This window comes from Mchenga conophoros, linkage group LG5 (assembly GCF_057382185.1).
Source record: "Mchenga conophoros isolate Kocher_MC1m ecotype Shallow Benthic linkage group LG5, M_conophoros_male_GT1.1, whole genome shotgun sequence".
Classification (NCBI taxonomy): Eukaryota; Metazoa; Chordata; class Actinopteri; order Cichliformes; family Cichlidae; genus Mchenga; species Mchenga conophoros.
Genome location: NC_140530.1, coordinates 30,519,297 through 30,536,070, shown reverse-complemented (window position 1 = coordinate 30,536,070; position 16,774 = coordinate 30,519,297). Strand labels below are relative to the sequence as shown.

Here is a 16,774-nt window from a genome sequence, read left to right as displayed (position 1 = left end):
GCACAATCAATATGGTCCAGCATAATGTTGCACCAGCTACAAATGTGAAAATGTGTGGATTGAGCAATAAGAGCAGTGTATTACAGCAATCAAATATTAAGAAGATTAGTGCAGTGGTAACAATCGTTTCGCTTCTCAGATTACTCATGTACTGCAAATCCCTACTCTCTTCTTCTTTTTTCTTTCAGGGTTGTGCCCTAAGATTTTGTTACAGTGTGCATTAATGCTTGCATGTAGGTATGTATGCATGAGCGTGTGCTTGAATGTGCATATTTGGGATTATTTTTTGCACTTGTCTGTAATATGTGAATTTTATCCAGACTGTGCAACCTGTGTCAATTAAAAAGTAAAATAAAAATCAGCAAACAAAAAGAATAATTACGTCATTATTGGATAGATATTGGATGGATGTTTTCGTTATTTCCTCTTCAGCCTCAGCTGATGGGCACAAGGTTACAGTAGGTTTATACCTCAGCTGGTTGTGATCAGTTTAGACATGTAGTCTAAATCTGCTGCATACAGCTGAACCACAGTTTGACCTCTCTTTGTTTAGTCCATCATTTATGGTTTATTTAAGAGCTGACCTTTCGTGGTAATTTCCTGTAGGCTGCTGTGGAAGCTCAACTCATTGGCGCACAGCCCCATTACCCCCACCCTCTGAACCTTTATCTGACATTGTCAGCACTAAAGGGAGCCTTCATGTGGCCTGACTGCTCCATGTGAAAGTAGCAGGAAGAGGAGACTATTAATATAACTGTGGTCAAAGGACACCCGTGTACACTGACCTGAGAATTACTCATGAGGAAAAAGCATGGCTGGATTTCCTACTACAAAGTATTCTATATTTGTAAAGACTTCATTGGCACATTTTAAATGAGAATAAAAAAAAGACATTGAGGGAGAGAGAGGAAGACAGGCAGAGGCAATAGAGGGAGGAGGGGTGAAAGAGGATGGTTGAGGAATGGTAGGAGTTCCCCAGTGTGTTTTTGAGTGTGCCGGTAACAATCCTGCCCGTCTCCCTGAAGTGCAGTGTGCCATGCAACGACATAAGCCTCTGGCACTTTACCTACGATGAAGGTGAAGAGGCATAAAGGATGTGACAAAACAAGTCTCAGTGGCGATAATTTAACTTCGAAGTTCTACTCAAAGACTGCACTTATAGAAACTACATCTCTGTAAAGTGCCTATGATTGACAAAAGCTGTCAATCTAGGGAAATATAGGCTTGGAACATTTTGTCCCCTACTGACTGTTAATGACAAGCAATATAGTAAACTTTTGACAGCATCCACTGCCCCGTTATTCTTAATCAGTCATGTAAATAAATAAAAATCAAGCTTAAACTCATCTTCAATGAAATGCTTTAATTTAGTATATGCACATTAGACAATATTTAGACATGTAACATCGAAGTACTGCAGCAAAAGGAAACAAGCATTTTTTCCTGTATGCTTGTGGCCATTCAAGTGCAATATTATTACTTGAAGTATAATTCTTCTTCATCGCTTTTCTAACCTTATTGACGTTACATTTCTATCAGCTATGATAATATTCTACTCGCCAAAGTAACGAGTCACTGAGATCTGGGAACTATGTGACAACGAAGCCTGTAAATAAGCCAACAAACCTAAGAGGAGGAACTTAGGGTGGATGCATCTTTTATGACGGTAATAATGCTTCACTGCACAGGAAAATTATGCGTACAACGACATCAAAGTAGGCGATGGGTGTTTACAACAGTGGCTTCTTACTTTCAGTACTGTCACAATGTTGTCAAATCTCAGCATCTTTACGTTGTGAGTAAATGTTATCATAGCTCAAAGAAATAATTGTCAAATCTACTTCTATAGATCACCACAGGATGAAAACAATGTGTAAACTGCTTCTTATTTCAAAACGTCAGTAGAGTTGCAGTCCTTTATATAAAATGAAATAGGTTTAGTACAGTAGGACTTCTAATTAGTAATACATTATGTTCATTCTTGAGTATTAACATTCAGTGCATGGATAATACCTGCAGGCCAATACTGTAAGCAAATGAAATGCCAAGGTTGATATGTGATATGAAACTTTTATTGCAGAAATTACATTTATGCTCTGTTTAAATAAGTTAAGTGCCATAGTAGCCAAATGCAACACTCCTGGTTTGATTCCAGCCATGTTTGCTGTCTATTCCCTCTCCAGTCGAGGCAAAAAATAACCCTAAAAACGGCTGAATGAACAATCTCTACAGTTACTGTGAGTTTTGTGCCTTCAGCAGCGTTGAATTTCACATGAATTAAAATATACATTTCTGATGTGACATTTAGATTTACATTTAGATGACAGCATCCAAGGACAGTTTACATCATTTTATTTTATTTTATCTTTTTCCTGAATGATTCCGGCTGACAGCGGGATGTTTAAAACGTTTTTTGGAATCTCACTTGTGAGGAGCAGAAGAAAAGAGAGAATAAACCTCGGTGTGCCTCAGGGAAATACAAAACATGAACTTCATGCTTCTGCGATAAAGGGATAAGATGAGAATCCACGTGTGGTGGAAAAGCTAAGTAGAATAGAGGTGGAGAAAAATGATATACCATAACCTTAACCATCGCTAGGCTTATTGAAAATCAACAAAACTCAGGTCGTAGTTGGATACTTGTGTGGCCTCCACCTACTGTGCCTGCACACCGTGAAAGATGTGCATTGTAAAATACGTACCTCTTGATTTGGGTTCCTCTATGAAAGTCCGTGTTTACAAGTCTGCCAACACGTGTTCAACTTTAAGACGTCTTAAAGGAAAACCTTTCAAATACTTCACACAGTACCACTGAACACTTCTCATACTGTTGGGTGCTCACAAGTTTAAAAATATGTATGGACTCTAAGGACACTGCATTACATATACTTTGTTATCCCTTTGTATTTTTTTAATTATTTAAAAAAAAGAGTTTTATATTTTTTTTTTTTTGGTTAAACACAGATTCTGTAAATCAACTAATCTCGAGACATGATAACCACAGAAAAACTGTGAGGTTTCTATACATAAGGAATGACAGGTTGTTTAAGGACGTCTTCATATCCTGATTATAAAATATTATGGACAAAATGTTTGACTAAAATTCCAAATATTTACAAAACATTAGCAAAACAGAAGGAAAACACGAAAAAGTCTCCATGACTTAAAGTCCTGGGTGATATCACTGGTAATATACATCATCACGACCATCTGTTAATTGTATTGTAACTGTATTAGAACATATTTAGTCAGAATCTTCCTCTGTTACTGAAATTAATGGTCCTGTAAACATGAGCATTTGTATTTGTACACAGCTGACAGCAGTTTAGATGGCTGCAGCGCTTTCATTTCATCATTCGTTTGAGTCTAACTTTGAATATTTGAATGTGGCTTCCCACTGATGTGAGCCGAGTATTCGCAAACCAGGGTGCACATTTGTTTAATTATGCTGATAGATGCCAGTGACTAATGAAACACATATCTGGCATTTATAATATTGCGGGAAGATAATACGCTGCTCTGGCACTGAAAAGTTTCATTTGATCAAATAAAACTGTAATAATTAGATCATTCTGCAGTGTGATTATAGATTCTGTAGTGTAGAGTATCACCATCTGTGACTCTCATCAGGTAGTTTTCCAAATCACGTATTTTCTTCTTCTTCTTCTTTTTTTAAAAACACTGTACTAGGATGACTCTTCTTAATATAGGCAAAGTACGCTTTAAGAACCAAGAGTAATTTTTGCAACACCTGCAAAAAAATAAGAAAAATGACATTCTTTTTTTTTTTTTCCCCCAGAGAGCACCGATTCAGCTTTGAGACACAATGCAAGGTATCGTACATTCACATTGTATGGGATGAGAAAAAAGCTGGCAAAGCTTATAAAGTGATGGTAATGTGCTTTGTGATGCGATGGTAGTCCCCAGCTTTCAGCTCTAAACAGATGGGATCTCTCCCACAGGATCAGATAAAAGACGTCCATTTCCAACTCTGCAGAGCATGGCAGATTCCACAAAGGCTGCCTCTCAAACGCGTCGTGTCCATGGGCGCTCACACAGAAATCCTGTGGCACGGCACACGTAGCAATGATGAGGTTAAATTGTGGCGCATCAATCTTAACTAAGGAGGGGAGCTGTTCAAAACAATCCCACAGCACACACCTAATCTGTAGTGGCCTGTGCCTCTGCTGCAAAGATCACGATGCGCCATCCTGAACATTCAAAGGATCCTATGGGCTGACTTATAAGCAGCATTAACTCATTAGCGTGCTTATTTCACAGGTTCGAACATAACATGCCGTGCTCTGGGACAGAGGCACCGCCTTCTCATCATATACTCAAATGTACAGAATTTATGGAGTAGGTGATTCAAGCCTAAGCTATGGAGAATTCTATGAATACACATAAGTTTGCCACATCACACTGTCAGTGGGAGCTGCCATACCATAAGAATATTCTCTAAACCCTCCCCACTTGTCCTAGTACCTGCTGCTGCTCCCTCCTTCAGTCTGCGAAAACCTTTTCCTCCAGAGATAACTGCAGCAGAAATCACCCTGTCCCTGCGGCCCCCATCCCTTTCACAAGTGCGTCCCCGGACCCACATTTCTGGGTCATCGCTGAGCTCGTAGATAGATCCGTCTTCCACGCTGTGCTCTAAAGACTCCAGCGAGGAGTCCGACGCCTCGTCGCCCAGCGCCGTTAACGGCCGTCCGGGCAGTCCCGACGTGGAGCGCAGCTTATACTGCAGCAGAACGCCACGCCCTTTGCCTCTCCCCTCTCCCTGGTAGGAGCTGGAAGGTTGCAGGGATTCCTGAGAGGAGTTGTCACTGCGATCCTCGACTACACATGCAGAGTCTGGGCTCTCCCCAACAGAATCCCTCTTTAGAAGTTCAGGAGACAGAGAACTTGTGGTGGCCGCCAAAAAGTCCACAGGCCCACAGTGGGCATTTAGTGAGATCATTCCCTTTCCTGAAGAAGGCAGAAGACAAAAATATTCAAATGGCATTCTGCTGTAAACAGGGCCGGGGTCAAGACGTCATGAGTTGCATCAATTAAATGTGAGAATAATGCAAGTTCCAATTTCAAATGTATGAACTTGAAATGATTTGAACCCAGCCTTGGATCATATGTCATCAGCTGTTAACTGTGTCAATTTATCATAATCCTACCAATATAGCAGCAATAACGGCAGCTATAGTTTGTGGCATATTTACATATTATTCAATAAACTAGCCTGGAATAAGATGGCCGTGAAGTAAGGGTACTGCAAGTGGGAAACTAATGACCTCATTTCCTTGGCATTATAAAGAAAACACAGCCAAGCAGTTTTTAAATTATCCTTCGAAAACATATATACACACAATGATTTGTGTCTTGTCAGCCTAGTTATATTTGCACTGATTCCCACGGTAACAAGAAGAATGTGAAGTGCGACCTCAATAATGGGCAGTGCAGAGTAATTTTCTTTCGAAAAAAAGCACAACTCCTCCATTTTCTTTTGACCTCTTAAGAGGCCGTTCAATCAGAGTCAGACACCCCCTTCTGATCCATACCTGTTATTTTGGGGATGCCCTCCAGTTTGGAAACTGGAAGAGTGATAATTAAGCCTTGAGCTGTGCCCACCCATAACAGCCCCTGGCAAATTAGAAGACTTGTGACTCGCATGCTCTTCTGACCTGCAATATAGAAAACATTGACAGAAAATTGAGTTTTCTTCACCACGTATTGTTACAGAATAACATAGTTCAAAACTCCAGCATGTTATTGGAGATTGTGGAATAAAAATAGACTCCCTGCTGATAAAAAGATACAACCAGACTGGATGGTCTATCTTTTAGAGAATGAATTATGGGCTTTCATTTATTTTAATAATACCAGAACAGTTCAGTCCTAGTATGTCCACATAAATAAATAAATAGAAATACTTTCATTGTTGATTCCCGGTATTAGCTTTAGGTAAGGTTTAAGCTCTGTGATCAGTCTGTATTTGCCAAGCTTAACACATGCACAGCACAGCTACCTAGGGCTCTGGGTTACATAAGATTATGAAAAGTTGGATCCATGTTCTTGCTACTGACCCAGTTGAAAGAAAACTCATAGAAGCACAACAGAAGAAACGAGACTGTGAACTCAATATTAAACATTTTTGTCTGCGAACTGAGTGCTTCAGAAATGTGGAGCTACATCGTTTTCATAGTCGCTGCACCTTCTATACTAAAACAAACCCAACTTTAACACGAACATGGGTCTGATTTTTAAAAAGTCCTGATGGTGAAAATATGAGTGTGTATACTACATGCTGTAGGCCACAAGTTTGTGTATTATCTGCTGTGCAGGTATGTGTCAGGTGTGTCTCCCCAAAACAATGCTGCACAAAACTGATACTGTGATATGAAGGGGTTGGTGTTTTTTGCTCTGTGACAGTTTTGTTGAGACACAGCCACCTCCTGCTTTATTTTATTTTGGGAAGAGCAATATCTTGTCTTATTCGTAGCTTGAACCTCTGCTGTTTTTTACTGGCCGTTCTTATTAAAAAATATCATTTTCAGCTGCTTCGTAATTATACTAGCTGATTTATTTTTAAAATTGCGGGCTGTAATTTTCATATTATTATTCAAAATATATTTATTTTGCAATTTCTGGGAAGATTTAGAGTGCAAGCGAAGCAGAAGGCATGGGAGAAATGTTTTGCTGACTGTAGTGGAGGGAGTTCCAACTCTCCTGATAACACACACGCACACACGCATCTACAAAAGTTTTGATTTTTGTGTCTTGTTATTTATCTTAACCAGGGCCATCACTGTGCACGTGGACAAGCAGAATTAGCTTTAACTCTTTACCTACTTATTTATTCTCGTCTGTAGTTGATAACACCAGATGTGATGCACTGCAGCAAGTTGTTATTCATTCTGCTACAATTCAGGCATATTTTCTTTTCCTTTAGAGTGTGTTAATAATCCTTTGGATAAAGTTAACTTTGAAATTCTGTTATAGAGCATGATGCAATATTCAACATATATTTTGTACTGTTAGGTTTCCCACTGCAGAGCTGTTTGTAGCACTGCATTAGTGCCTTGGAAAGGATAATTGCACCCTCTTATTGTACATGCACATTCTTTGTTTCCAGTTAACAAAGGACTAAAAAAACATTGTTGCTGTGGATTTATTTTTGCATTCCTTATGTGGTCCCTCAGCTTTTGGCTCCCACTGTGGCCTAGTTATCTATAGAACCATTTACCATAATATCCATGGCAATGATAATTGAATTACACCAACAGTCATTTGAATACAACCAAGAGAATGCTCATTTACATGTGTAGCTGTATTTACACGCGGTTGTGTGTCATGCTCAGATTATGACGATTTGCATGAGTGGCTCAACACTGTTATTAATTAATTAATTTCACTGTGCAGAGATGAATCCTGCCAAGTAAGAAGTTCATGCAGTGTGTACAAGAGGAAGCGCAGTGAGCAAACAGAGCGCAGAGGCCTTTGGATGGAGACGTTAGAGGGTCACAGCAGTTAGTTAGACGTCGGGGGAAAATGGCTTTTATCTCAAAACTGTTTATTTGAGCTGTTTGTCTGTTTGTGCTTTGGTTAGAGGGCTTAAGTGAGAGAATGATGCTCATGAACACCCACTCACAGGCTACCATGAAATCTCAAGTTAAGTCGGAAGATGTGGGCACCAGGCACTGTCTTTAGAACAGTGTTACAGAGGGATAATGGCAAAGATTAAGGAGGTATAGCTTAACCTCGAGCAATATTGCACCTCCAATTTTTACAGCAATGTACACACTCCGAAATGTAGTGGGTTTATCGTGGGAGCTTAAAAAGAAGATGTCTCCAAAAGATAAATGTTTCCCTATGATATGTCACTGAGGAGTTTATTTTGGGATATTTTTTTCACCCTAAGGATAGAACTATTAAAGGCATTAGTAGAGAAGAGATCAGCAGTTTTCTCTGCCTCAGAAACTTCTCTGTTGTTTACTGCAACTGGAATTCCCTGTTGAGTATAAATCACATTAAGGGGAGAGGATTAGGGGGTATATCATTACTGCATGTCCTAGCATAAGTCAAGGAGAAACCTAAGGGAGCAGAGACCGAGTGATGGAAAGCAACTATCAGTAATTCATGTGCAGTATCTTTGGTTGTAGAGTGTCGAGGGATCCGCTTTTCTCTTGTGAGCTCAACAAATCACAACTTAAGTCAAAGATCCTCTTCCTTTTGTGGACCCAGAAGACCTGAGCCGCGCAACTCTTTTTCTTTTCACCCTGTAACTTCCCCCAGGGCCAAGTCTTGAGGCTGTGACCCTCCCACAGATCTACTGCATATTTCAAGGGGGAGCACCAGCGCTGGGTGAAGATGACCTCTGGGTCACAGTTTTCTCCAGATACTATGGCCATAGGAGCCTGTTCTCCTTAAAGTCTCCTCGTGAGCGGGGGGGAAAAAAAGGAACTTTGATCTAAAAGAGAAAGGTTCTGTGCTTGAAACATATGCCTGTTGGTATTCTTTCTTTACACAACTCACAAGAGAAAAGCTTTTTATTCCTGATATGATGGAGTAATGCTCTAAATACATCAATCACACTCTGGTGTGACTCAATAAAAGGACCAAATTTTCTGAATCCAGATGTATTTATACCTCTCCCTTAAGCTTAAAGCGATCTTCAATATTCTGAATTCATGTTACAAATAGGCTAATAGGTGCACAAGCCACCGCCTGAAAATGTTTGAGCGAAGTTGACACTGAGTCAAACTATCATTATCACATTAGACACTTTTAGGTATGCTCTAATTTGTTTACCATAGTTCTTGCTTAAAAAAGGGAAAAACACCCACAGTTGCAGATAAATATTTCATCCATCATGAAGGAAGGTGCACAGGAAGTAATGGGTTCTCTGTGGCATCCTAAACACACTGCAGTGAGAAGTAAAACAGGGGTGAGAGGATTTTAAAGCAGAGTGGAAAAGATGAAAAAGGGAGCGTAAGGGAAAAAGTGGGACAAAAAGAAAGTAAAATATTAACTCAAAAAGAGGATAGAGGGGAGGTGCATGTAGAGAAGAAGAGGTAAAATGGCACGATATTAAACAAGCATGGATTTGAAGAAAGGCAAGAATATTTTCAAAGTAATCCTATGTATAAAATCTTTAAGGCTGCCATTTTACTACTGCTTAATGACATTAATCTTTTTTTTATTAATCCCTGTCATTCACCGAGAGACTCTATTATGGCTTTCCAGAGGCCCGAGATGGATACTTATCAGGTCAATCTTGTGAGTGCAAGAAACCAAAGGAGAAGAATATTTCTCTGCATTCTGGAGGAAAGCATCATGTCGTGCAATAAAGACAAACCCCAAAAAATTAAACAGGCATGTACCAGTGTTCTGGAGCGTTGAGCGTGTTGAGATGTTGATTTCCTGCAGAAGTTCCAACGTTTCAGTATGAAAGAGACGAATGGAGGAACCTTCTGAGAATGCCATCCACACCCCTCCACCAGCACACGCCATGTGTGCAACACTGACCAGCGGGTCTGGATGAACTTCAAACTTCTGTCAAACAAACAGTTTATTTCTGTTACAACAACATGTGAAGAAAATGCAATCATCCATTTCATCAATAAATAATATAGAAAACATTTAGAAAACTGAAAGGTTAGCTCTCTCTGGATTCTCGTTCTGGTCTTTCAAACAACAGACATGACTTTTTCTCCACATAATGAGTGGACATCCAATATTGAGGCCTCGGTACAATATTTGCAAGATTTTCAGCATCAACTATAAAAATACAGCTAAAATACAAAGTGAACCAGAGAAAAAATGACAACATTTTCAGTTAGCGTTCAAATTATTGTGGCATTCAATTCAAATTTCAAGAGTGTAGTGTTCATTTTTTTTGTTAAATATCTAAGATAACTGCCGTGGTTATATTACAACTCGATGAGGTCGAAGTAGAAGTCCCCTGAATAATACATTTAGTGTTGCTCTACAAATAAAGTCTAGCTGTCCCTCCTAATTTAGTCATTTAAAGAGTCACTGACACACGGGGCATGTTTTTGCATCATTGCCTTGGCTTCTATCATTTTAAGAGCACAATGGAAAAATAGTTTTGGGCACAGTCTTAATGAGTAGCTTGAAATAAATGCAATGAGCCTTATCATGGCAACACATACAGCCCCTGCGGTCTAAGGCGTGACAAGGGCTGCTTTGGGCATCATCTTGAAACTCATATCACTGTCAATGCACAAGTTGCATGAAGCTGGGCAATTAGTCAGTGAGAGTGACTCAGTATGGATGAGAATGCACCACCCACCCCAACCCAAGTGCACCAGCAGACAGGGATTACCACCTGTTTGTGTGCCCTTGCCAGTGGGTCCTCCTTTGTTTGAAATTAGGGAAAAGGAGAGAAGACTTTGATGTGTTTTCCCTTTTAATTGACTCCTCAGCAGTGGGTGCCTGTTCCACTAGGGAAACAATATGCAGTGCATCTCTACGTTTTTCAAGTGCAGCCATCGAAAAATTAGATATCCATAATAACAAGGAAAATTTCACCTTCAATAAGCCATTGCAATTCAAATATATTGACACGTTTGGAGAGAAAAATTCTGTTGCACTGCATGCGATGTATAAGTAATGCATTCCTCAATATCGAGCAAGGTGGCTCTAAAACGGACTTCCAGCTCATCAATGGGTAACATACTGCGGCGGTTAGACGCCATCTTTCCTGCCATGTGTGTGAAACCACCTGGATGGGATCCTGGAAAAACGAAACCAACACATCAGGCCCATCTGACGGGGCTACAAGGATTCTCAAAAAGTGCCCAAGAATATTTAAAATATTGATTTAATGGGTGTAATAAAATTTACAAAAGCATCGATTCACATTTCAGCCCGCACGGCAAAATCCATTCCATATTTCATCACACGTATACTGTAGATAAAACACAGTGAATGCCCATTGTGTTGTGTCAAATACGAGGTAAGTAAAAGCCACAACTGTTGCCCCCAACCAACAACGTGGTATTAGTCTCCTGAATCCAACGCTGCTTACAGAGATGAGTTAGTCAGTGAAGCTTGACAGTAGTAATGTGCCCTTTCCACTCAGCTCGGCAGTGCCACACTAACAGCAACATCTCCCCTATATTCCTCCCACCAGCAGTGGGAAATAACAGCAGAGTTAAAGCCACAAACACTACAGCTGGTCTGAACAGCTCATTAGTCCTTCATTACACAGGGTGACAAGGTGTCTTTGTCCTTTTCTGAGTGCAAAGTCCACATCTTCACTCTAAGGGCGAAGGAGCTGAGTGGACGTGTGAGTGATAGGCGAAAGCAGGAAGAGTAAGAAATAGTAATGGGAAGAGGAAAGAACAAGGCCTGCCAGTCAGTATTGATCAAAGCCTGTATGCCCACGTATGTCCTACTTTGTTAAGGTCTGGTTATATGGGAGTGACTCAAACCTCCACAGACTGTTGGAGTTTGTGGAGCACTGTAATGATACTGAGACTGGATGTTGAGTGCCTGAAATAACGAAGCCAAGCTTGGCAGTTTTCGAGCAAAATGAAATTTGTGTATGAATCAAAACAAACAAACCGAGCTCTGTTTTACTCTCATAGTCAGATCCCCTACTGCGTGACAATCTACTAAATAAAAAATCCCTTGATTGGTTGAAATTTTCTTCATTTTCTAATCAATGAAGGTGTTTCAGAGTCCCGTCGTATTCAGCGTTCCTGCTGCTACCAAACCCTTTCCTCTGGCGTGATGTGAATGTAAACAGGGTTATAATTTTAGTAATTTCGTTGTTTTTGTTTGAGTGAAACAGTTTAATAACAAATAAAAACACTGTTCCCTCCACCCCGACACACACCTTCTGTGTGTGTTTGGTGTAAATAGGGTTGGTCGGTGTGAACATGCCTCACAGCGTGACTGTAGCAATTGTATGTGAAGAGACACAGTGGGTGTGGCGGTGGGGGAAAGAGTTGGTGGCAATCCTTTTTAGGTCAAGAGGGGGGTATTTTTTTGTTGCAGTGCCAACTGAACGACATCTAGGTTGAGCTCTGTTAGTCTGAATACAAGAAAACAAACAGCTGAGAATAACACAAAAGCACACTTCTTAAAGCTATATTTATTTTCATGGCCAGCAGGAGCGACTGCAAGGTCGACTGCATTAGAAAACGCTCCAACTTCTGACTTAAAATAATACATCAATAATTTTTTTCCTGATGAGCATGTGGTCTCAATCCTTACTTTTACATCTTGATTGACAAGTCACTTCCTAACCACGTAGCCTTTGCTGTCACGACCATTTCCAAAAAGTTGTAAAGTGAGGGCTTGCTGTGAGGTAGTTGATCACTCTTACTGAAAAGAAACAGCCTGATAGAGATAGATAACTCTCTAAAGCAGCACCTTTAGTCTTGCCACACTTTATCAACTCCACCAGTCTGAAGCTAGAAAATCTTAAACTGCATAGGAAAACCACAGAAACGGTCAGCACATTATTAGAACCCTTTGAAAGCTGCATATGTAAACATTTAAGCATGTAAATGTTAGATCTGCAACCTCTGAACATATTTTTGTAAATGAACACAAATATGGACTCACTTCTAAAACCTTACAGAACTTCACAACCAACAAGTGAAGTCACGAGGGGTCTACACATTTCAAATTCAGTCTATGCATAAAACAGATGTGTGCCAAATTAGAGGTGTGATTAGTGGGAACTAATGCTGATCTTGGCAAGGATTGGATCTCTGCTTCTGTCTGAAAAAACATTTTAGCACCACTAACAACTCAGACGGCAACGGGCGTTTTGATTAATATAGGCTAGATTAGCATGAAATTTTGCACCGACCTAGATGGATCCAAGAGGTTGAATCACAAATAACGATTAAATGATGATCCATTTTCATAAACAGGGAAAATCTGTTGAGGTTGGGTCATAAACTGTACTTTGTTTTTAGAGCTGAACAAGATAAACGGCGTGCTATCTGAGCATTGAGAAAGTTGTCATTGTCATGCTAGTATTTGCATTTTGGTTAAAATAACACTCATCTTGTTTTCAGCTACAGATACAGCAGTGAAAAGTGCCATTTGGAGTTTCTTTGAACTACATAAAATATCCTTGTGTGATAAAACTGATAGCTGCTTCTGAATTTCTAAATGTGTTCTTTCTTCTATTATTGCTTTCTCCTTTCCTTACAAACATGGTATTTTTAAGCATTTGTCAGCACTATAATTTTCACGTACTCCACTGGGCTAGAGTGAATATAATTAAATAATACAAAGCTGAGAGTCCATACAATTTTGCAAGTGTTATGACAATCCTTTGGGGATCTGCTGAAGGCAATTTCAACACCACAGGAAGTATTTTCTTGTTTACCCAAACAGACTAAAAATGATATATTTAAATAACACTGTGCAGCCAAGGCCAGATTGTGAACATTTAAAAAGACTCTCACGATGAGCAGCAGGGTGCATCAAATGAAACGGGGCACGTGTCCAGCAGAGTCACAGATAAATGATTCAGAAGTACAAATCTCACAAAGTGGTGAACATCCATGTGGGGAAACAATGAAGTGAAGTAGAATTGAGTCCATGACCCTTGAGCCTTGAACCAAGTCACATCTCTTCCTGTAGGTGCCAAATACTTCTTGTCTAGATCCTGGATATGCACCACAGCCCCTGTGAAGTCAGCCCTCTTGAGTCCATATTAGTGAGGAAGACAAGGTTAGCAAAGTAGTAACCAGAGCTGACCTGCTAAGCTCTGTGGGAGATACTGTGAACCAGAACTGCGTGGTCATTCAGCTGATTAAGCTTGTGTCTCTGGAGAAGTAGACTACGGGAAAAAAGGTGAAGGAATAAAAGGAGACACTAGCTCGACTCGATTTTGAAGCATGCTGAAAAAGCAGCTATTTTTGATTTGAATATCCAGATCTGTCACGTGATGTTTCTGAAAAAACCAAAAACAACACCTATAAAATGTATCTTATATAATTCTGATTTTTGAGGAAGATGTTTTTTTTTCCTCTACATCAGCAGTTTTATGATAGGCATAGGGGGAACAAAAACATCAGTAATTGCAATTGAAATGAAGGTGGTACATTTTCTACCGCTTTCTCCCCCCCGAAAATGTAACTCATTTACAATGAAAATGAAAAACACTTTTATATGAAATGAAATGAAGTGAATTCTCTTAATTGGTATTGTTTCTGTTTGTTAGTTGTTGTTTTTTTAATTAAATTCAGCAATTAATTTTATATGTCATAAACTTTTATTTACCCAGGAAAGGTTGACTTGGTACACATGCTCATTTAAGCTAACACCCTGTCCATTTATACAGCCATGTAGACTTACATCTGGGAGCTATAATTAAGCAGTAATGGTTTGCAGTTTTGCATCGGAATACCATATTAACATTACCCAGAAGAGTTTGTTTTATGTCATTCATTATTGTGTACCTCAGCTGGAGAAGTCACCCTGCTCTAAACCGCTAATGACGCGCTGTACAGAAGAACACCTTGGAGAATGACTACACGAAAAATGGAAACAATGACAAAGGCAACTAATTTTCTGGAGAGAATGGTACACATTCTGTGCCGCAACTTTGAGTGGCACAGAAAAATAAAACCATTTTCTGAGCAAGAACTCCAACAAACACTGTATGACTCTACAAGGGGTCTGTGTCTCTGTCTATGCAGCAGCTCCAGGCAGTAAATCTTGATTACATCACAGATTAGAATGCTGGCTCTCTAGGATGGCTGCATAAATCTTCCCAGAAAATGAAAGGAGTGTAAGTTTGCATTTCTTCAAATGTTGCAGAAAACAAAAATAGAACAAAACCACTGTAATGTGGATTTTCACTGAACTCATTTATTTGCTCGCGTAACCTTTTGGAAAAAGTCAAAGATAATCTCTTTGAAGTTTATTTCTTAACCTGTTTTTAAACAGCGTCCACATTTCTTAATATGATGGGTAACCGTGATGAGATGCTAAATCTAGATGCAGTTGAAAATATAACATTAACTAATATTTCTTAGAACAAAATATTAGCAGGGAACATAAACGGATGTTCTAACAACTGAATTTTAGCATGCAATAATTTCTCTTCTGTCATTGGCCATGTGGAAATGAGATTTCACACAGACAGGGAGTGACAACAGCTATCAGCTCATCAGCTACTTGCTAACTATATCTGACTTGTTTCAACCAAATACATTTCTCTTTGTTCTATGGGCTTTTTCATAACGCAGATTTACTATCAGCTGTGGAAATTCAACAGTATTCAAATACTAACATTAAGTTTTGTGTTTTGCTCTGTTTTATTTAGTTTGAAGCAATGTAGAAAAATCACTGGCTGTTCACATTTTTAGCAGTTGTATACACTGCCAAACTGTATGTCCAGAGACAGTTTCTTTATTTACCTGTGTGTTGAAGCTAGATATTTCCATGACTGTGACAGAGTTCCCGCAGCTCGCCCACACTGAGTCGTCTAACACCAGCAGTGTCCGAACTGACTCTGTACCCAGGCTTACACATCTACGGGATTTAGGGTCCCAAAGATCATCTGAGGAACAAAAACAGTAACGAAATGAGAAAACACAAACAAACAAACACCACAATGCTCAAAACTACAACCAACATGTGAGAAACCCCTTAAAATCAGAAAAGGCTATTATCACAGCTAGCCTACAGTTATATTAATAAAGTCTGAACACATGCCCCACTTCTGCTGGAGCCCTTTCACACTGAGTAAGGCAATTAAAGTCAATTCTTCCCACTTGTACCACAGCAAGTTAGCTTGGTGTTTATAACGCAAAAAAATAAAAAAATAAATATAAATAGAGCTCTTTAACACTGTTGAGCAATTACGAAAGCTTCAGCGGAGAGGGTTCACGGAAGAGATTTGCTTTGTTTTTTTCATTCTACTGAACAACTGTGAGAGAACTACAGGTTGACTGAAGATTGTGGACTTCCATTTGAAATACCACACACTGTGTCTCACCACACACTGTGTCTCGCCACACACTGTGTAACGCCACACTGTGTAGAACAATGCTTACACCCTTGCCACCCATATCCCAACGAGCCTGGTGTACACTTTAGTGCATTTCCTAACATCTTTATCACCAGGTCTTTTGCCAATTAAAAAAAAAAACAAAAAAAAAAAAACTGAAATTTTGGCTCTCGACACCTCATCCTCGTTCTTTGGTTCATCGGTGTGAAAATGAAGCAGAGTTTTAATCACGGGGCACACACTGTGGCTACCACAGAAGCACATTATAAAGTAAATTACACGAGAATTTCCTTTGCTATGCGTTAATGAAGCAAAATTAGAGAAGAGTGCATCCAACCAGTTAATTAACATTTTGAATTGTTTATTTCTGCCTTTCAGTGCAGAATAGCTTTACAATGCCTTCTGACTTCCACAGGTTAATTGTTTGGCATGTTATAAAGGTCATTTTTTTCACCTTTTCAAAATTCAATCTTGTAAATGTCCCTCTGGCCACTATGGCGAAGCAATGCCACGCCGTTACTTCTCTCTCTTTAACATATGGTCCAATCTTGTTGCAGTAAACCAAACTTCCCTCCCACGTTTTGTGTAATGTTACCATCGCAAGAGTACATGATATTCAACATGCACTTCACAGTGAGATAAGCTGCAGAAGCATGCTATTTATTGTCAACAGTTTATTAAATGTATTGACAAAGGTTTCAGCTGAAGCCTTGGTATATCCTGAATGCTGTAGACTTGTTTTCAGACAGCAACATGCTAGTCAGGGGCATA

At 39.5% G+C, this 16,774-nt stretch overlaps 1 protein-coding gene across 3 annotated transcripts in view; it reads right to left on the bottom strand.

Moving 5' to 3' along the window:
- Window positions 1–1,348: 1,348 nt before the first annotated feature.
- The window catches only part of arhgef10la (Rho guanine nucleotide exchange factor (GEF) 10-like a), a 117,716-nt gene continuing 102,290 nt past the window's right edge, over window positions 1,349–16,774 (bottom strand). For all 3 annotated transcript variants that reach the window (XM_085274820.1, XM_085274823.1, XM_085274822.1), the window contains 4 exons: window positions 15,411–15,553; window positions 9,375–9,546; window positions 5,553–5,675; window positions 1,349–4,968 (listed from right to left, as the gene is read on the bottom strand). In XM_085274820.1, the coding sequence (XP_085130946.1) occupies window positions 4,418–4,968; window positions 5,553–5,675; window positions 9,375–9,546; window positions 15,411–15,553 (989 nt within the window). In that variant the 3' untranslated portion in view covers window positions 1,349–4,417. The remainder of the gene's footprint in view (window positions 4,969–5,552; window positions 5,676–9,374; window positions 9,547–15,410; window positions 15,554–16,774) is intronic.